The 22,727-nt window shown below is 35.8% G+C and overlaps 1 protein-coding gene across 1 annotated transcript in view; it reads left to right on the top strand.

The window, feature by feature from the left end:
• FAP (fibroblast activation protein alpha) overlaps window positions 1-22,727 on the top strand; it is a gene marked incomplete at its 5' end in the record, with an annotated part of 71,191 nt that overhangs the window by 22,106 nt on the left and 26,358 nt on the right. Inside the window, 10 exons of the mRNA XM_079710621.1 lie at window positions 1,464-1,536; window positions 2,241-2,361; window positions 3,252-3,406; window positions 5,430-5,533; window positions 7,367-7,502; window positions 11,104-11,148; window positions 17,383-17,487; window positions 17,586-17,656; window positions 20,011-20,064; window positions 21,705-21,829. Coding sequence (XP_079566747.1) covers window positions 1,464-1,536; window positions 2,241-2,361; window positions 3,252-3,406; window positions 5,430-5,533; window positions 7,367-7,502; window positions 11,104-11,148; window positions 17,383-17,487; window positions 17,586-17,656; window positions 20,011-20,064; window positions 21,705-21,829 — 989 coding nt within the window. The remainder of the gene's footprint in view (window positions 1-1,463; window positions 1,537-2,240; window positions 2,362-3,251; window positions 3,407-5,429; window positions 5,534-7,366; window positions 7,503-11,103; window positions 11,149-17,382; window positions 17,488-17,585; window positions 17,657-20,010; window positions 20,065-21,704; window positions 21,830-22,727) is intronic.

The raw sequence follows: 22,727 nt of genomic DNA, 5'->3' as shown, positions 1-22,727 counted from the left end.
CACACTGAGATTTTCAGCTTGGTGCTGTCGGCATGCTTGAGATTCCATGGTATATGGAAACCTAAGGCAGTGTTACAATGTCAAAGGTAACGTGGACACTGGTTTGAGAGAGAATTGTAAACCAAGGATGAATGTCTTCTCTTCTGGGACATTCTTTTGCCTGTGCCCTCGTATGTTGATCTGTTCCAGACTTCCCAGGGGCCTGGTGCTCATAAACTTCCCTCCAGCAATCAGGATTCCCACTGCAGCACCAACAGTCTCCTTCCTCCGGGGCCATCATTCTTTCTCCAATCAAAGCTGATCTGTCTAGTGCCATGTTCCCTCATTGGTCGCTAGGCCTCGTACTTCATGACCTAATAAGTTAACATGTGTTGCAAGTCTTCACAGGTGTCCAAAATTTAAAAGAATGGGAAAAGTAGAAATATCAAGCATATGTTAGGTCCAAGTTGGAGAGATTTTTTTTGGAGGGGGCAGACAAGGAACTTCCTTCAGGCTCTTCAAATTATACTTTGGAGGCAGGTCTTGTTTTGCATCTCCACAAAAGCATTCTTGATGAAACTATTCATACAGTCTTCAAGAAGATAATAGTCAAAACTTAAGCACAGCATCCTACAACTCTTTAACACTTATAAAAATCTGAACACATTCTTGCTGAAGAACTATAGAAACTCCACAGAGCAAGTCAGTCAATTGAGTATTTGCAGGGCTACTCTAAGCATCAAAGTGAGATTTTTGGTCAATAATATATTTGAAATTTCCCCATGGGTGGAGTGGAGGACTTTCAAGCTTAAGGCATACTGCCCAGTATATGATCTGTTTTTTCAGTTTAGCTTGAGATCAGATGTTCCTTTCCTTTTCTGATTTCAAGTCAGATCCCTGGGGAGATTGTCAAATGGCATCTTATTTTCAAAAATTTGAAATGCATATGCATTCACAGAGATGGCGGTTGTGAATGAAAATGTGGAAGAGTACATATTAAACTTCAGCACAATTATAGAATTTCAGAGCTGGAAGGCTTCAGCAACCATCTCAGCCTGGTGTGTACACATTTTACAGTCCTGAGGGTTAAAGGGCTTGAGTTTAATGAGGGGTCTTCCAAGAGCTAGCAATATGATGTTTAAAAAGTCTTATCATTTCTCTAACCTCAAGTTTATTTTCTATAAGATGAGGGGGGTTCCGTTAGGTAATTTCTGGAGGTATACCCACTTTCTCAGTCTATAACCCATTAATCCACTCACCTCAATATAAAAGGTCAGAAGTTAAACGACCTGTAAGTAACTAGTGAAGAATTCCAACTACTACCCCATGTCCTCTGTCCCATGTTGTCACATTTTTTCCATTAGGTTTGAAGAAGCAGAAACGATGATGCTTTATGTTTATTGTTTGTTTATTTTTTCTTTTTATACCTGTTATTTGCATTGAACAGCAAAGTTTATTTATTTATTTTCTTTCTTTTCTTCTAGAGAGTTTATAAGAAGAAATGAGCTTCCTCGTCCAATTCAGTATTTATGCTGGTCGCCTGTTGGGAGTAAATTAGTAAATGTTTAAATTATAGAAGTGTTTAATCATTCAAATAAAAGAGGAGCCATTTGATTTTGGCCTTTGTTAAATTTCCGTGCCTGAAAGAAAAAAAAATACATTTATGACTATTTTAAGTGGTTAAAAACGGGAAGAGTTTTGATAAATTGAAACCCATCTGAGAATTCCGTAAAATCTCAAGCTCATGGATAGACTTCTTTAAATATCGCAGTCAAAAACTTTATCCTTATACTCAGCCAGAATGCGTTGTGCCAGAAAGCTCAGGAAAAATATGGTTTTCACAAGTTTCCCAGACTAGCTTCAGACAACATGAAATTTTGTCCAAGCTCTTATTTAAGGACTCTAAATAAAGATTAGATCTGGCTAGCTATTAATATTCAGAGATTTATTTGACTTTCTGTCAATATACACAATTATTTATTTAGGTAATAAAGGCAACGAATATAATAGCAGGCTTTATTCTCTATTTAATATATAGACTTTAAAATAATAATTTTTATGTTATGTTAAAAATCATAATGTTAATATAAGTTGGTTGGGGTTTCTTGACCTATTAAAATGATATCTTAGGCGTGAGGCTTTTTGCATCTGGATTATCACTCTTTTTATAAGTATTAGGTGAATAATTAACACAAACATGCAGGCTTTATTGTATTTCTTATGAAATTTCTCCTTGTTAACTAACTTACCACCACTTCTAGGCATATGTCTATCAAAACAATATCTATCTGAAACAAAGACCAGAAGACCCACCTTTTCAAATAACATATAATGGAAAAGAAAATAAAATATTTAATGGAATCCCAGACTGGGTTTATGAAGGTACGCTGTATTCTTTTTTTACTGCTACCGTTAGGCTTTTAATTGAAAATAATCGCACACGTTTAGTAACGTTTAGATGAGTGGTATGTTACTGAGATGAATGGTGGCATTTCTGAAAGCTGTTATCAGGTTATGAACAGGACGTGCAAATTCTGAAAGAACAAACTCTTGTTATCTGACTTGCAGAATTTATTTTCATGAGCATTATAAAGTGGTAGTAATAATTTATATTCCAAGAAGTATCTGGTCCTTAGATGCTGCGTTAGTACATTTTCTCGGGTTTGTTTTTTTCTTGCAAAATAAACCTTTTTTCCAAAACTAAACAACTGTCTGTATTATTTTGCAGGAAAATATTCTCGGCTCTTGATGCTCTCATGAATTTTGTCCTCTTTCTGGGTCATGTAGTATCTAGGAATTAACTGGACTTTAAAAGGTTTTCTAGTCCTTGCCTTTATTAAAAATGTATATAACTGAATTAACTGTTTTTATTTAAAATATTCCCAGGAGAGAAAGTTAACTTTCAAATTTATGTCACTCTGTAGTATAAGTACAGTTGTCCTTGTTTTGGCTACTTTAGATGACTGTAAAAATCAGAAGCGGCCCCAACAGGGAAAATTAATTATTGCTGAGATGTTTACTATTTATTTTAAAAATTACATTTCTGATTAATGTCAATTCCCCAGAAGACTAATTGATGTTTGATATAGGGTATTAAGTTAAACTATTCCTCTAAACCTAGATCATTTATCTTTTGATAACCAAAGCATGGCATATGTCATATCCACATTAAATAAATTATTTCAGTTAATAAATGGTTATATACAATGTATTTATGATGATTTTAACAGTACACTGTCATAGTAATTAATATGGTAGTATTTATTTTTCAGAGGAAATGCTTGCTACAAAATATGCTCTCTGGTGGTCTCCTAATGGAAAATTTTTGGCATATGCAGAATTTAATGATACAGAGATACCAGTTATTGCCTATTCCTATTATGGCGATGAACAATATCCTAGAACAATAAATATTCCATACCCAAAGGTATGTGGAATACTTTTAGCAGATGCTTCCATTTCCCTGGTGTCAAAATGAGCAACCAATACCATGAATAGAGGTGGGATCAACAAGTTTGGAGAGCTTCTTATCCTTGTGCATTGTAAGGCAAACATTGTACTGTGCTCTATTATTTATGTGGACATCTGTTGCTTTGGACATCTGGTTGGGCTGGATGAAGTAGTCTTTGCAAAATCCATTGCAGAGTCTTTGAAAAACATATGGTCTAGATCATGGAGGAAAAACAAGCTTAACTTAATTTTAATTTTTTTCATATTTCATGCTCCAAATTCGGGTAAAGTTCTGTTTTGCAATTCCCTCTTGAATTCTCATGTAAATTCAAAGTAGAATGGGAAATTAAAATCTTGAATGTGGTGTTCCTCTCATGTCGAAGTAAGCCTGAGTTATGGTCTTTTCTGGACATACATGGTAGGTTAAGTTTATGAGCCTAGGTTCTTCTTTGAGGGAATTAGACATGGTGTAAGCCCTCAGTTTCTCGTATAAACATTCTAGAATCCTTAACTTACATACTTCACATACAGTCCCATGTCTCAAGACAGTCAACCTGTATGCAAAAGAAGAACGGCCAGGTCACAGTGGAGAAACGTCGTATCCTAATTTAATTTAGACAAGAAATCTGAAAGGGGATCAAATCATAAATTCTCCTCTTGCACAAGGAGTGGAAGTGATTTTAGAATTTAGCTCTTTGTTCTTAAGTCACAATTTTTTTCCCTTGTCAAGGGGAACACTGTCATAGATGGAGCCAATGGGTCCCTATATGTGACAAAGACGGGATGGATATGCATACACACAAGTGGATTCCAAAGCAAGTCAAAGTGGCCATATCAAGAGAAACAGAAATTCCAGATAGTCTAAAATTTATGTTAAAAGTCTTTTGAGAAAAGGCAATGGGTGGGAGATGAGTGTTTAGGTAAGAGACACCTCAGGGTTGTATATAAAGTCTGGAAGCTGAGATGTTTGGAAGTGAGAGGTATGATACTTGGAACCCAAAAGATGTAAAAGAACTTGGATCTTTAGAAGGTGGTAGGGTGCAGGAAGAGATGCAGAAATCCAGAATTGAGAAGTGACTCACATGGACAGAGAAGTCAGGACCCAAATTCTCACGTTTCTTTGAAGGCTGAAGTTGCTGAAACATCTGACATTGAACTGAGAAGTGAAACAACTTGAAAGAAGCAGAAAGTCCCACCTAAACCTCAGAGTGAAACAGGAAGGTGTGAGGAGAGTCTGGACAATTTCTTTGATAAAGCCAAATAGCGTGGAGCCATTTATGGCTATATATCTAAATTTTGTGGATTTAAATTGTTTGACAATTATAAGATTCTCTTTTTCTGTGGTAAAGTAACTGAACTCTATGTAGATGTCTGGGCATGAACTATACTGTCATGTAAATCTAGGGCATATACTAGCACGTAAAGCACAAAGCAAGAACAGTGAAAATCCCATGATACTTTATTTTGAGGTGGAATTTTCCTAATTTGGGAGTATTGATAGCAGTAATAATGTAACCAGCTAGTAGACTATCTGGTAATTGTCCTAGACCAAATTACAGGATAAAAGCAAAAGGTATCTTTCATTATCTATTCTTTACCCTTTCTTACCAAAATCAATCCCCCTCGGCACTCCCCTTGGCATGTGAAGCAATATTATTATAATTAATTATCCTAATAACAATTATAATGGGAAATATCTGTCTTAAAAGTCAGAAAAGAGAATATCACTTACAGAACTGATTTTTATAGCCCAAATATTTTTCCCTATGAATCAAAACTCCCTCATTAATCACTTAAAATATGTGTTTTCACTCTGGTTGCACAATATTTGTAATTGCACTGAAGTGAAATTCGTGGTCATGTTATAATTAGAATGTTTTCAACAATAATATACCTAACATTGTTAGCTTATAAAAAATATGCCTAAATTCCTAAACTGTCTTTAAAATTTGGTGATAATTAGAATATTATGAGCTTATATATCTCCATTTTCTTCACAGGCTGGAGCTAAGAATCCCATTGTTCGGATCTTTATTGTTGATGCCACTTACCCTGAGCATGTAGGTCCCAGAGAAGTGCCAGTTCCAGCAATGATAGCCTCAAGGTATATTCATCTCTGTTGCTTCCCTTTTCAAACTGAATTTTAACACTGAAATTTCTTCATCAAGGTTTACATTTCTTTTCTAATGAGTTTATGATGTATATGCTACAGCAAAAATAAATAAATAAATAAAATTAGCATGCCCAGCTAAATATATAACAAAATCAAAATTCACAAATAAGTTTCTTAAATTGATTTGAAAGTATTAGCCCTTTTCACACATGTAAAGATGACCATGGTGCTCAGTCTAAGTGCTACTTCTGGATGTGTGAGTGTAAGCTAGAGACAAACAGAGAGATAGTAAAATTCATATATATCCTCATCCTGGCTTCTTCCAAGTCTGACCTACTTTCTCCCAGGGTTTGTAGATCATGCTTATCACATGTGTATGACAAACAGGAGAAGATATGCCAACCCTCTCCAAATATTAGCATTTTTCACTAGGATGTAGTCTATTTGAAACGGTCTGGTTGTAGAATTATCTGTTTTGGGATTAACTGCAGGCAGACAGGGACTGAAGCATTCTCACTTCCCCAGCATGGTGCCCTACGTACATCTTGTCTGATTAGTCCTGGTCATTCAGGTTGAAGTGGGTAAAGGGGAGGGGTCTGAGAGCCCTGCCTGGTGGTCTTCCTTAGCCCTTCCCACACCCTATCAGGCCAAGGCTTGACTCCTCTCCTCCTGCCTCAGGAAGGAAGTCAGCCGGGGCCAGATGATTGATCACTAATAGGAAAAAAATCCTCATCAAAGGCCTCTGCTGGGCTTTGCCAAGATGAATCCCCTCTCAGATAATCAAAAATAGCTTTAATTTTTTTAATTATCCATTATTCCCCACCCTAATCTAGTTGATGAAAACTTGACTGAATGCATCTGGTTTTTTATGTGTCATTCTCCTTAGGAAACAAGCAGAATGATAGGAAGAGCATCATGTAAGGAGTCATGAGGCTTGTTTAAAGCAACTGTAAAATACTAACAATACAATAGTAATAGCTAACATTTTTTGAGCACTCACTATGTAGTGAGCATAGTCTGTAAGCACTTTAAGCGTTCTCAGTAGATCTTTACAGAAAGCTTTAAAACTGGTACTATTATTATTCCCATTTTATATAGAAACAGAGGCATGGATATGTTAAGTAATTAGCCTAAGGTAGTATAACTAGGAGGAGATAAAGCCAGAATCTGAGCCAGAGACCCCTTCTAGCTCTGTGAGTTCTTTTAGATTTATGTTCAACATTCTGTGGTTCATTTACATTGCTGTTCTCTTAACTACAAGTTCACCCTCAGAGCCAAGTAACCATTGCTGCCTTTCATTGACATCCACTTTGTGCCAAGCATTGTTTGAGTTACTTTGCATACATCATCTCCATTTTATTAACCCGAATTTCAACCCCTGACCATGGTCACAGCTAAAACTCGGCTTCCAACACAAGCCTGCCTATCTTTTACCCACTTAGCTCTCTTTTAACTAGTTAAGAAGTGAAAACTTGAGTTTAGCTATGGGAAAATAGCCAGTTTAATGCTTTTTCTCCTCTAGATTAACCAGTAGCTTTGGCCTTCTGTTTTAAATTTTTTCCTGAGATATAAAAATACCAACTGGGAGAAAACTAAAGTGTAAAGTAATTCTATTAGATGAATGAACTCTCTTATAGATATTCTTTAAAAGTCAGCAGGTATATTTAAACTCTCTCTGAAGAGAAAGAAATGTTTTGCCTTCCTTATCTATGGAATAAATATTACAGAGTAACAAAATACATCCTTTAGAAAGCACAAATTAAGAAATTATTTGAATGTGATATTGATTTATGGTTGTGACTGTCTGTTTTGATTTGTTTGCAGTGATTATTATTTCAGTTGGCTTACATGGGTTACTGATGATCGAATATGTTTGCAGTGGCTGAAAAGAATCCAGAATGTTTCAGTCTTATCTATATGTGATTTCAGAGAAGACTGGAAGACATGGAGTTGTCCAAAGGTAGGTTGTATTAAAACCACAGAGGTGTGTTTCTGAAGATGAAAGTACAAGAGTGATGACTTATCTATAGCTAACATTTTATATTATAAAGCAGAATTACTGCATTCAACTCCTGATTGCAAAAAAACACTCTCTATTCAAAGTTTCATTATTTTTATTAAATAAATAAGATACCTTTTGTTTTCTTGAAAGACTTTAGCATTGAAACTGAATAGAGAAAAAGACTAAATGAAACAATGTAATACTGGGAAAATCAGGTATCTGGTTTTGAATTAGGATGGAAATCCATCCTTTTAAGATTATAAGGTTGGCAGTCAAAAAAATCAAAATAATGAAGATGAAAAGATAAGATGGGTCCATTAAGGAAATAGTTGTGTTCTATTCAAAAGAATTAGAGAAAAAATGCAAATGGTAACATGTTCTATTCAATGTCAAAACTGAAAAATGAAAACTCCAAAGTAAACAAATATTATCAAAGGAAAGCCAAATACTCCCATTTGAAAATCAAATGTAGATAACTAAGAATAACATGAAACAGATCAAATTATCTTGCTATCCTGTTATCTTAGAAGAGTGCTCAATACTGTGCTAATTTTAGGGAGAAAAAACGTAAAAACTAGGCACAGATTTATAGTTGAGTTTTAATTGTTTTTATTGCTCAAATCCAAACATAATCTGTTGAATTAATGAGTCAGAAAACTACTTCACCAATAGAAAAGCTTCAAAATAAGCCTGTTCATAAGTACTCATATTAGAGACTAAGAAACACAAAATGTTTTCTTTAAATAGGAAATTTTATGGGTACATTTCATGAGACATCTAATTATGAAGAAATGTTTCATTAAACCAAATATAGAATAAACCTATTTTATAAAGTAAGAAAAAAAGCACAAAGCAATCAAAGTAAAACACTAAATTCCATCTAGAAATTAGGACATTATGTTTTGCAAGAAAAAAGTCATATGAATCTGTTTGGAAGTATATCAGGACTATAATAGTCAACATTACTCAGGCTAAAAATATTTTTAAATCACTACTGTGTCTATAAGAAGCTTGACTAATTTTGATGGAATATGCTAGAGCTGATTTTTTTTTATTTATAGTTTGATATACAAAGCAGAAAGATTTTTTGGCTTTAATGCAGTATCATAGGCAAAAAAAGAAAAAAAAAAGAATAAACTTGATTGTTCTAGTTAATTAAAAGCCATCTATCTGATTAGTCAACTTTGGGTGAATATATCTTTAACGTTTTCATTGAATCTAGATACTAGGAATTATTGCTTTAATTTTACTAGTGTAAAACTATAAGATTGGTCATTTAGATACAATTTTTAGCTCTTAAAACTAGGCATTTAAAACTGTGATTGCTTTGGAATTTGAAATTCTAATTTATCAAATCTGAGACAACTTAATCCAAACTGACAGAACATATAAGATGCTCATTCAATGAGATGTGGAATTCCCTGGAATATAAGCTTTAGTTTTATGGCCAAAATCAGTGATTAAGTTTAGAATACCAGGTTTCAATAACCTTAGAATTTCAAAACAACCTCTGTTTCAAAATAGTCTGGTAAGTTCATGGAACGTATTTTCAGATTTAAGAAAAACAAGGTTGAATTTTCCAGTAACAATACTCATGACTGGGGTGTGTGTGTGTGTGTGTTTTGTTTTGAAAACAAATAACATTTAAGGTTAAGTGACTTGGCAACACTTTATTCATGTTGGGAGTCATACCCAAAACAAAGAGGCAAAGGAAACTGGCAATAATTGCTTAATATAACAATATTCATAAGATTTATTAAGAAATTTGTAGTTTGGGGGAGAAACATCATAGTATTCTTTCTTCTCTGAAAAGGGAATTAAAATTAATTTTATCTTAATAACTAGAAACAATGAATCAAAAAAGTTTTACTTTATTAAGTCTTGTCTTAACTTGTTCTCTCTGAGACACTGGCCTATCCTTGTAAGAGAAAATCCAAACTGTGTTTTAAAATTTATTATTCCCTTGCTTTTTTTGACAGTACTCTCTCATGGTTCTCCTTCTACTTTACTGACTGTTCTTTTCCTTTCCAGCTCTTCCTCTTCTGACTTCTCTAGAAATCTTATTATTTTCCAAGTTAATGTATTTTCAAGATAGGCTAACTTCTATAACAATAACAACAACAAAACCCCTCCAAAAATTCAGTGGGTTAATACAATAGAAATTTTTTGCACATTCATGTAACCATCTAATAGTGAGTCCAGGTAAGTGGGGAATGGTGAGGGTATGGGATGGGGTCCCCTGCTTAACAGAGTCATTCAGGAACACAGGTTGATAACATTTCTGCTATCTTCATCTAGTGGCATCTAAGGGTATTCAAGGTTATTCAAACCTGGTCATCAACATCCACCGGGGAGGGAGGGGGGTGGCGGGTGGAAAAAGAATGGAGGATCATGTGAGAGGGTTTTACAGATTAAGTGTACAAACAGCACGAGTCACTTCTGGTCACATACCCTGGGTTAGAACTTAACACATGACCACATCCAACTGGAAGGGGGCCTGGAAAATGTAGCCTACCTGAAGTCCTAGCAAAAACAGGAAATGGTTGCTAATTATCCTATAGTCTCTGTCACAACTCTCTATTATTCTCCTAGGTGATTTTTATCTAATACTAGAGGTTTTCAATTACCACTTGCCCTACAAGTTCATTCTGAGGATTTGAACTTTTATGTATCTCTGGCTACATCTTCTCTGCTCCACCCTCACTACCGCTACGTAGATTTGGGTCTTCAGCATCCTTTTTCCAACATTATAGTAGCCTTCTAATGGCTCTTTGTGCTTCCTTCTATCTTACCCACTTAATCCATTCTCTGTATCATGTTCCCAATTATATTTTTTAAATTGTGATTCTGAAGTCTTTCAAAGGACTTACCTACAGGAGAAATCCAAATTTCCTAGGGTGGAATAAAATTTTCTGTACAATCTTGCTGATCCCTCTACATTCTCTCATCTTCTCTTTCCCACAGTCGCCCTCCATTCAGCCATACTGAGCCACATGTGGTTTTCTAAGCTGGCCTTGTCTCTATGCTTTTCATTCTATCTAGAATGTTTTTCCTCTAATTGTCTAGAAAAGTCTATTCATTTTTTTAGGCTTATTAAACATCTGTTCAATAAATGATTGATTGTACTATGCTAAAATATATTCCAAAATAAGATTCAGTGCAAATTTTAAGATTTCTAGCTGCTTCATAAGATTGAGAGAAGAAAAAAATTAACCTAAACTCCACTGTGAAATGCCTTTTTACCTACATGACACCAAGTGTCTGGCTTGTTCTAAGCCTCCATAGATATTGTCATAATTCCAGTCACTGCCTTATGGAAAATTTAACCAGAATTATGAATGGTTTGCAATAAGATACAGCCCTTAGATCATCCTTGTGTATGCAATGGTGCTGTTGTATTAGATTTTGAATATAGTCATCTTAAACTCAAGTGTGAAGTTAGCTGACTAGCAATAACATACTCCGACCAGGCAGTTTAACTTGTTCAAATGTCCAGATTATATTTAGGGAAAACTGTCCTGCTAATACTATGCTTTATTTGATCTTTTTCTTCTTTTAGACCCAGGAACATATAGAAGAAAGCAGAACTGGATGGGCTGGTGGAGTATGATTGCTATCTTTTCCTTATCTTTTAATGAAATTCTCAGCTATCAAAGGACTATTTGAAATGTATCCAAACTGACACTACTTGCTTTTATAGAAAAATATCAAGGTAAAAAACACAAAGGTAGTGATCCCTTCAGCAATTTTGTGCCAGACAATTTTTTTTTTTTTTTTTTTTTTTTTTTTTTTGCGGTACGCAGGCCTCTCACTGCTGTGGCCTCTCCCATTGCGGAGCACAGGCTCCGGACGCGCAGGCTCAGTGGCCATGGCTCACGGGCCCAGCCACTCCACGGCATGTGGGATCTTCCTGGACCGGGGCACGAACTCGTGTCCCCTGCATCGGCAGGCGGACTCTCAACCACTGCGCCACCAGGGAAGCCCCAGACAATTTTTAATGTGTATATATTTAGAATTTTATTAAGAATAAATCATATACCTCATGTTCCAAACTTCACTTTTTCAATCAACTCTCTGATATCCATAATTAATATTACCTCTTTAAAAATACAATAAAGATCATTTTTCAAAAGAGAACACAATCCTTGATTTGCTTAAAATAATCTGAATAATTATTAGCCATTGAATCCAAGGAAAATAATTACATTGGGTATCCTTGGTTTAGAGACAACCTACTGTTTATTAAATTTTATATAAATTAAAATGATTAGATGTATTTCATATATATGCATATTCATTCTAGTTTTTAAGTAAAGTGGTATCAAATAGGAAAGTCTGCGTTTTGTTATGGTTTGTGATCACATATATCTGGATATTTTTGGATAGTTTTATTCAGTGATTTATAAGGATTTTTTGTGTAAAAATAAATCATGTTTTAGGAAAATATCAATTGTATCTTATATCCTATATGGAGAATACAAAATAGGACAGATAATAAGTGAATGCTATGTGGATGCTCCATTTACCACACACATGTGGTTGAATTCAACTAGCATTTGGGTGGGAAAAAAAGGCTACTTCTTCTGAGATTTGGACACATGCAAAGAAAAAAGAAATTCTTAAGAACTAGTTTAACACATTAACCCAAGACAAGGGGCAATAAAGAATTCAGAAATCAATTCTAAGATGATGTCTTGTAAAACTTGAAATTAAGATGGGATGTGAAGTGAAGTAAAAATCTTCAGATATTCAAAATTCTTTTCCGTATACTTTCCTGGATTCAGCAATTTTAGCTTACATATATTTACTTTCAGTTAAAGATACCTCAGTTTTATTCATTAACTAGAGAATAGTTATTACTTTATTAATTGTATAAGTAAATGTACATTGCATTCTAAAATAACAAGGTAACAAGGATAAGTGTGTAATTCAGAAAAAAAGGAAAACCCTATTTTATTTTATTTTTAATATTTATTTATTTATTTGACTGCACTGGGACTTAGTTGTGGCACACGGGATCTTTTTCACTGCAGTAGGTGGGCTCTTAGTTGTAGCATGCAACCTGGGCCCCCTGTATTGAGAGCACAGAGTCTTAACCACTGGACCACCAGGGAAGTCCTGAAAATCCTATTTTAATTCACTCTTCAATGCTGTACTAAATAACACAGGAAAAATGAGAAGTAGTCAGTGAAAGAACAGGATTTTCTAATTTTTTTGGATTCTAGGTCAATCAGAAGCTCACCTTCCAGAAAGATAATTCCTAGATCAGCATTTGAAAACTTGAGGAAAGGGAAAAAATTAATTTATGAGTTTACTGCCATTATAGAGATTTTCTGTAAAGAATAAGGGAAGAAAGAACACTTGAATATGTCCTTTAGCTGTGTTCTCCATGAAGATAGTATAACTAGAGTTTCTATAAAGTAACATGAATGATGTGATTTTACAAATAGATAACGATACCAACAACCTTATCAAAGACATGATCTAAGAATCCATACATATTTATTCTGAAAATAGTGCCACCATTCAAAACACACTGAACTATTTTAGAATGCATCTTTTGAAATCTCCTATGTATAAGCATCTTGAGGAAAACAATTGTATCTTATCAATTTTTATAGTTTGTATAGCACCAGCCTTGCAATCTCAGCAAAAAATAGCTGGATGAATGGATGAATGAATTAATTAATTGCCTTCTAATAATATTGTTTTAAATACTGTCAGTGGAAGCACATATGTGTCCTTTGAGGGAAGATGATGTCTCTACATTAAATCAAAAGTCATGCCAACATAAATCTAGTGAATAAGTGAAATATGTATCTGCAACATGTGATTTTGCACTAGATCATTTTAATATCTGTAGCTTTAGAATTCTATTGGGAAAATTATTTTTCTTGTGTACTAATCTCAATCTCTTCAAATGTATCCAATAGTCAGTAAACTTTCTGAATATCAGAAGAGGAATTGTCAAATTTTTTTTGAAATGATAGCTTTCAAGAGTAAGTTCACACTTCCCCAAGGCAACTGCTTTCAAGAGGTCAGTCATTAGATTTTATAAGTTCTGACACATCTTTTGAACTCATGATTTTATTTAGTTATAACTCATGTGTGGTAATATGCTGCATAGCTTCCTTGGACCTATCATCAAACCAGTGGCTTAATAAAAGTGCCCAGAAATAACCTAGAAATGTTTGTCTTTCAGACATTTGTTCAAATAATATTTATGAGGGTTTTGGATAAAGTGTACTGGCTAGTCATATTAATATAAATTTAAAGAGCAATTTTAGAGGAGTTGTTCCTTTAGTATTTATCAAAGAGATTTAAATTGAAAAAACCTTTGGATATCACCTATGAATTAGAAATGTGCGATTAAATGACTTGCTAAAAGTAGTTAACATGTTAGTTTCAGGCACAGAACTAGCAAATAGTTTCTTGAGAACTTTACTTGTCACTTTCCTTTCCTCCTGTATGAGATATTGTGTCTTAATTTGGGGGAAGTACCATAACTTCTTCTTTGGTATTTGATTAGAAAAATTACAGCAACAAATTCACTTTGAATATGTATATATTTTTTACCCTGTGGAGAACAGACAAAAAGGAAGATTTAATCAAATAATCTAATATTTAATTACTAAAATGTGAAGAACAAACACTGAAAACATAATGATTAGATTGCAAAACCACATTTAAATTATTTTAAAGTAATTAAGCGACACACCACACTTCCTTTAGGCGGTTGGCAAAATCCTTTGGCTCGGAAAAATGGATGTTCTACTTGATGCTTGAAAGTCTGTGCTTTTGACTGCATGTGGACTCAGTTTAGGCACAAGCCTTAGATAAGTAGTTCCTCAGGTTATTTACCAACTGTGGCAAGAAATTAACTGGTGGTAAATAACCTTACCTTCCAAGAAAAATATTTTAAGTGGCTTTGCACGTAAAGGTGAGGAATTTACCAGCACATCTAAGCATGATAAAGGGACCTGTGAAGAAGACTTGTTAAAACTGAGGCCCACCTAGTGACATGAGCTTATCTAGGGTCCAGGCGTGACCTGCCTCCAGAGGGATTTAACTCAGGATGCATTATGGACCTCGCTCTGGCAAAGTGAAGGCGGAAATATTTCACACTCTCTTTACCGCACCCAAGTTACCTGCTCATCTAAAGCAGCTGTCTTGGATGTCTGCAATAAAAGGGGAGAAGATAACAGTCTTTGCCTAGCAAAATATTCTTCCTGTTTGCCCAATTCTAATATCTTAAAACATAACACTCTGCCCTCTTATTTTTTTATTTTCAATGAAAATGAAGTTTTCAGTTTTAATCTAGAACTAAATCTTTTTTTTTTTAGAGTTCCCTAACTAATTGCAGATGTAAAGAGAGTATTTTTTTTACTAGGGCACCTTATAATATTTTGTGACCCCAGTTCCATTGTAGTGGTTAAGACAATGGAGAGCCAGTTTTTGTCTTTCATCTTGAGGTGGGGGGAGAGGGAGACACTGTAAAGTGGTTACTAGTAAGTAATCATTTGGCTAAGAGGGTAAAGCCTCGTTCTAAAATGAAAGAGTGATTTGTCAGACCTATGCTAATGAAATTCCATCAGCAAAATTGCAAATCAGAATTTCCTATTCCAGGGCCTCTTGGCTCTCAATTTCACTGAGTCTCAATACACAAAATCCTACCAGGGCTGGTCTTATTATTAATCAAACTAATAAAGGAATCACGTAGGGAGACAGCAGTTTCTCATTATTCCATTTTACATTTTGTTAAAAACATCAATTCTATGCCAAATAGATAAGACTTAGGACACTATATTAGTTCTCTAGAGTTGCTGTAACAAATTACCACAAATTAGGCTTAAAACAACAAAAATTCATCATTCTGGAGGCTAGAAGTCCAAAGTCAAGGGGTTAGCAGGGCCATACTTTGAAGTCTCCAGGGAAGAATCCTTCCTCACCTCTTTCAGCTTCTTGTGGCCCCTGGCAATCCTTGGACTTCCTTGGCTAGAGCTCCACCAGCTCCAATCCCTGCTTCCGTCTTCATATGACCTTCTTCCCTGGGTCTCTTTGAGTCCACATCTCTTCTTGTGAGGACACCAGCCATTGGATATAGGGCCCAGTCTGATCCACTATGATTGCATCTCAGTTCTTACCTTGATTACATCTGCGAAGACCCTATTTTCAGATAGGGTCACTGTCTTAGTCCATTTGAGCTGCTATAAAAACATACCATAGACTGAGTGGCTTATAAACAACAGAAAATTATTTCTCACATTTCTGGAGGCTGGAAGTCTGAGATGAGTATGCCAGCATGGTCAGGTTCTGGTGAGAGCTCTCTTCTGGGTTGCAAAGCGTCAACTTCTTGTTGTATCCTCAATGGCGGAGAGCAGAGTGGAGAGAGCACTCTCTCTGGTGATTCTTGTAAGGGCACTAATCCCATTCGTGAGGGCTCTACCTTATGACTTCATGTAATCCTAATTACCTCCCAAAGGCCCGACCTCCTAATACCAAATACCGTCCTATTGTGGGATTGGGTTTCAACACATGAATTTTGGGGGCACACAAACATTCAGTCCACAACAGTTATCTTCTGAGGTTGGTTTGAAAAGAATTTAGGGGAACACTATTTAGACCCTACCAACACCACATCAAATAAGTTGCATTTTAATATCATGAAATTCTAATCATGACTTTTATCAAAAAGCATCAAGTATCAAATCACAGGTAGGACCATCATTAAAGAGGCTTACAGCTACTTCCTTTGCTTTCTTTTTGCTCAGAAGTGGGTCCCAGCAAGATGGTATCAGCAAAATAGGTGTTTATAGCTAAAAGATACCAGTAGTCTTTTGGTTGTTGTTGCTTGGGCAGTTTTAAAGAATCTGAAAGTCTTGGTTTGCTGTCATGTGGAAGCATTCCAGCTAAGAGAGCTGGTTTGGGATAACTTGTAGGAATATCTACTCTGCTCTGCTCTGCGTGACATGGAATAGCTCTTTCCTCATGGGACACTTTCATCACGTTACCATCCTTCCCCAACCCAATGACCGGGAAAAAAAAGGAAACCAACAGATGTAAAATGAGTCTCTTTTTTGAAGGGAGAAATTACTAGCTAAAATTTGGTGTGAGGACATTTGCAGGACTTTAGTTATCTGTACCTTTCAGGATGCTGAGGTGTGGCTTGCTCTGTTCAGGTCACACTAGACCTGTGGCAGGGACTCCTTAGGTCATCCGAAATTCCCAGCAGGTGGAGAACATGGGCCCTGGGAAGAGGTCAGAGATGAGCAATGAGGTCTGCCCTGCTCCCTGAGTTCAAGGAGTAATCCTTCTGTTGGCTTGTCATGCGTTACATTTTTCTCTCAAGTCCAGAAGTCTCTTCTTGCCATTAAATACTGGCTAGCAGGTCATGATATTTTAATCTTTAAAATGTCTTTATTGTAGCATTAGCATTAGGTGCTTGGCATCAGACAAATCAAGAGTTAAAAGAGCTTCAGAAGAGTCACTTTGGTCAAAAGCCACATTTTGAAGATTGACTTGGTTAAACATCAACATTCATTTGTGATTCGTTTAACTCTATTTCAAATCACATAATCTCAGAACATAGAAATTCGATCAAACTAAACAATATAAACCCACGGGTATGTAGTAGCTATTAAGTAGTAGTTGGAATATGTAAGTGCTTGTTAGAAGCACCAGAAAAGCTGTCCATCTGAAAGAATGGAACTTCAGGTGTGAGTGACGGAAGGGGGGGAAGCAAGGCATTCTGGTCCTGATAATTATAACTACACATGGCTTTAAAAGAATCTATAGTTTGGTTTGTCTTCTGAACATAACCTCTGTTCATTTCTTTCAGTTCTTTGTTTCAACACCAGTTTTCAGCTATGATGCCATTTCATACTACAAAATATTTAGCGACAAGAATGGCTACAAACATATTCACTATATCAAAGACACTGTGGTATGTTCCTTCCAAGATTTATCTCCTCAAAGATCATTCACTTGAGGTTGCTCAAATAACGCTCAGCTTCACACAACATAATGTTTGTCTTTTTATAGGAAAATGCTATTCAAATTACAAGTGGCAAGTGGGAGGCCATAAATATATTCAGAGTAACACAGGATTCACTGTAAGTATTGCATGAAGCTTGATGCACCATTCAGGTTTTAATTGGCACTGATGGACATACAAAGGATACGGCACCACTTCTTTCAGTTAAGAGGATTTTTGTTACTTATCCTATAGTTTAGTTCAGACAGCTGTGGTTTCTTTAAGATTGCACATTCTTTAATAACTAGTAAACATGATTTCCTTTTGGAAAGAAGATTTAGTAGGTGGTTATTTCTCTTCTGGTACTTGGTATATAATTACATTAAAAGTATAAAAATTTTAAAATAGTAACTGGTTCTAAAGATAGATTTTCCCCCCTAGCACTTGAAGCAATAAGCAAGGTGCAGAAGTCCATGATGACAGCCCCTTGATAAAGAAATGTTCTTGTAGTGATTCACTGTTATATAAGTTTAAGATTATTATCTATAACAGCTATTATTTATTGAGCGATTGTTGTGTACAACGTACTGTAAAGTAGAAATGATGATCCCAGTTTTACAGACGAGAAAACTGATACTTGGAAATTTAATTAACTTGGCCAAGGTTACATAGTGGCAGAACTAGGATTTAAACCTAAAACACATTAAATCTAAGGTTCTTATTATTAACCTCAACATGGAGCTTCTTCCTTCCAGGTCTTTCCTTTTCAGTCCATCCTGCATACTGTCTAAATAAATCTTCTTAAAATAAGCATTTATGATCAAACATCTCTAATCAAGAATGTGCAGTTCCTTCCCCTTACTTTTAATAAAGTCCAAATCCAGGGCACTCTCTTGTAACCTGCCTGCCATTAGCTGGAATTCTAAGAGCAAAAGACGAGGATCATTAGTCCAGCCTCACTGGATAAAAACTCTTTAGAAACCTATTGCTAATCCATGGAATTCTTTGAACTGTCGGCAAAGGAGTTTGGACATTACATGGGGCAGCCATTAAAACCGCCCGTGTAAGAGGAGTGACAAGATAAAAATAAATGGGACAGTTCAGAAATAATATGTTTAGGAGGTAGGGGAAAACTGAAAGCAGGAAGACCCAGGTATGGTCATAATCTAGGCCTGAGGTGACAGAGGACTGAACTAGAAAAGTGGCCATGAAACGTGGACTCCAAGGGAAAACTATGGCTCCTTTTTTTTGCATCTTTGGAACTTGGCATATAGTGCCTGGCACACTACTGTCAAATGAATAAAAGGAAGAGTAGACAGACAGTGAAGAGAGAGGCTGAACAACACTGGTGGGTCAGTGGCTGTGAGGGAAAAGGAAAAAGGGAAAGTAGACTCTGTTCTAAGTGTTAGAGATAAAGAGAACTGTGAAATCTTTGACATGGCAAGAAAACTGCAGGAGGCTGTTTGGAAAAGCTACTGAACAGTTTATTCACAGGTAGTTTGAGGTGATGTGGGAAAGGCAAGTATAGGTGATGTTTGGAGTCCCGTGAAGTCAGTAAAGACATTTAGAAGGATGCTGGTTTAAAATGTAAAATTAATACTAGGATTAGGGTATATTCTGTTGCTTTTTCCTTTTACTGGGGATAACAAGATTTTTATTTCAGTGAGGGTATACAAGTACCTGGGTTAATAAAAAGTTCTGAGAATTGAAAATTAGTAACCAAACCTAGGTTATTCCAAACTTTTAACACTCTAAAAATAGAGCTCGTCCTAAAAATAAAAATTAAAAGTCAGTTACTTTGTGATATTCAGATGAACTCACAGAGGAGTAAAAATCATGCCACTAAATTGGACTTCCCACTTCGTGGCTATAGTAAAACAGGTTAAAACTGGGACCCAGATACTTAAGTAACAAGTGTGTTCTCTTGTGACTTGTTCTGCTCCTGGGTAAATTCACATGGCCCTTTGTGTGGTATCCCTGGGTGGACGAGTTTCCTGATTTATAGAAAAGTTATCTACTGTCAGTGCTTCTGTAAACTAAGTTCTAAAGATGTTCAGAATCATAGACAAAATTAAATAGTATAGCATAAAAAATCAGTAAGCTGTTAATTATGGAAATGAAAGGGGTGATATGAATCAAACATCCTAGTTTATTTTGTGTGGCTCATAACTAATGCATCAGAGTATAATATACATATAAGAAAAAAGAGTACGCAACATAATTTAATATTTCTCCTATAATTTATAAACATATTTATAAATATATTTTATGTAGCTATAAATATATTTATATATGAATTATAATTTATAAAGTCAGAGTAAGAACACAAAATTCAGAGGTATAAACAGCAGGGATCTGTGCACGTAAGTGCCAATTAATTGTTTCATAAATGAACATTGGACTATATTATTTACTATATTAGTACTAGTATTAACAATTCTATCACCATTTAGTCATCAATACTTATTTACTAACTTCGGAATATATTTTCAGGTTTTATTCTAGCAATGAATTTGAAGGCTACCCTGGAAGACGAAATATCTATAGGTAATTTATATCAATTTATTCTAGTATTTTTATATATTGAAATTTAAATACAAATCAGAGTCCTCAGAATGTATAGAATATTTTTAAAAAGCTGAAATGTAATAAAATTAATTTGTGAATTAAAATAAAATAAGACTGTTGTACACCACATCAGTACAAAAATATACCCGCGCCCCCTCCCCTGGCATATTAGCTGACTCAAAATGTTTGTTTTCAAAAAGAAAAATCAAGAAATTTTAATGCTGATATAAACATGGTACTAATCTTTTCAACTAAATTTAGAGGTAATTGAGGAAATTCATTTTCCTACTGTGTACCAGGCATTGTATTTATTCCCATCATGTGTGCTTTCTTTTAATGTGACTTTCTTTGTCATAAGCCTGTTACGATTGGAAAGAATTCACCTCTGTTCCTAAATTAGTGTTTAAGTTAGTCCACTGGCCCCCATGGTGGCTGGAATGGTGGCCTTTAAAGCCCCTCTGGTTGTGGAAGCAAAAACAATAGTTACCATGGGTTGGTGGTCTGCTATAGGCACATTTTTATCTGCTTTACATATGTAATTTCATTTAATCCCCACAACAACTCTATGAGGTTGGTGATATTGTTGGAGCCAAAATTTATACTTGGGCATGCTGACCTTGACCCCTTACTGTTAACTGCCTACCTAATGTTTTCCAAGATCACACCAAAATATGAACATGAATACTACTAACTGTAGCTGAGAAAATAAGAAATTTTTCCCTCTGCTGCATTCCTCTGTTCCCTCCTGGATCATGGCTTCTCATCTGTTGAGAAGACTCCCTCTCTGATGATAGCAATAGCTCTGACCACCCTCTAACATGCCCAAGGCAAGGTCAGGGGCAGCAGCAGAAGGAACACTGCAGTGGCCACAGGTAACCTTACTAGCCACAGCAGGACTCCAACTGTGCCTCCATCCTGGCATAATTCCACCTGGTCATCCCCAAATGAGATTCTGAGCATTTGGGGTAAAGTCTGGGAGGCTGTTTGTTAAAGCCAGTCACCCAGAGAATGGGCCCAAACTTGGTAGGTACAGGATGGCTTGTGTAGGAATGTGTGGAGGGAACATTTCCAGGAAGAGCTTCCATGAGCCCAAATTTCCTGCCAAATAAAATGAAAGCCACAGGAGCTACTTAGAACCGTGTTTCTTATTTGCAATTGGCTTATTACTAATTTCCCCTTTTAGATATATGATAAGGACAGGGACCCCTTTTTTTGGTGATACTGTCAGATCTTCATTATATCTTTTGCTATGGGAACACAGGAAGAAAGATGGGACGTGGAAGAACTATGCATTCTCAACCACTTTGTAAAGTGTAAGAAAGTGATGGTTAGGAGAAGTGACTACTTGGCTCCCATTCAAGGTGTTAGATATTTCTCACACCACAGGAAAACCACAGAGGGCTTCTCTCTCAAAGTCTGTGCCTATTCAGGCAAAGATGGACTGAAAATCAGACAAATCAAAATCCTGTGATTCCCCCTTTACTTTAAACGATATTGGCAACAGAAAAATAGAGTGAGTTTGATGTCAATATGTAAATTAGTCATTTTACATGGAGTAGTACATTTTGATAAATACAATCTCAAAATTTCAGCTTAGTTTTATTTTCATTTTCCTCTAGAATTAGCATTGGAAGCTATCCTCCAAGCAAGAAGTGCATTACTTGCCATCTAAGGAGAAAAAGGTGCCAATATTACACAGCAAGTTTCAGCGACTATGCCAAGTACTATGCACTCGTCTGCTACGGTAGGTAATGGGCCTAACGCATTCTCTACCCTCCTCTGCCACTTTCTTTGTCCTCGTCACCACTATCTGATCAATCCTTAGCTACAGGTTACTGAGCACCTGTTATATGTGAGGAACTTATCTAGGTTATCTTATCTAATGCTTATGGGGAAAAATGTAAGGAGGATAGGAAGGAATTATTATCTCCATTTTTTGCGGTTGAGGAAACAGACCTTCTGTTAAAGGTCCACACTGCTGGTAAGCATGAGAGCCAGATGAGAGCAAGAGTCCTTTGGCTGTAAATCCCAACCTCTTACCCACCAAGTGCCACAGCACCATAATGTTGTATTGCCAAAACAATATCATAAAAATACGTGTCCTCTGATAAAATGGATGCTGGACTTCAGCCCCATTTACCTGCAGAAATGTCAATCTCCTATAGCCAGCGAAAGAAACCTGAGCTCTTTGCCTTGGAGGCCAACAATTCTTTGAACTATAGCTTCAAGGCAGATGGAAAATGAGCTTTTGTCACCTAGTATGTTCTTTCTAAACTTGGGAAACATGATAAGTAATTCATTCAAGTATAAAATAAACAAGTAATAAAATATACTAGACGTTTCCTGGATGTTTAGGCTATATGTCCATTTAGCAAATAATTTCTATCCAGATAATTTCATTTTATGTGTAACCTTTCATCTCTATCTTGGACACGTAGTAAAGTTGGGTTAGGCCATCAGTAGATCAATGAGATACATTAGGACCTTGGTAGTCATCATGGGGATTAGGAAAACTGATCTGTAAAATATCTACCCCTCCATTCTCCGTCCCGACACCGCCCCCCACCCCCATTAATCCCTGAGTTTCCATGGGAGTTGAGGGGGGACAGAAAACAAAGGGGGTTATTACCAAACATATGCCG

This window comes from Hyperoodon ampullatus, assembly GCF_949752795.1.
Source record: "Hyperoodon ampullatus genome assembly, chromosome: 8".
Classification (NCBI taxonomy): Eukaryota; Metazoa; Chordata; class Mammalia; order Artiodactyla; family Ziphiidae; genus Hyperoodon; species Hyperoodon ampullatus.
This window is presented reverse-complemented; position numbering and strand designations above follow the sequence as displayed.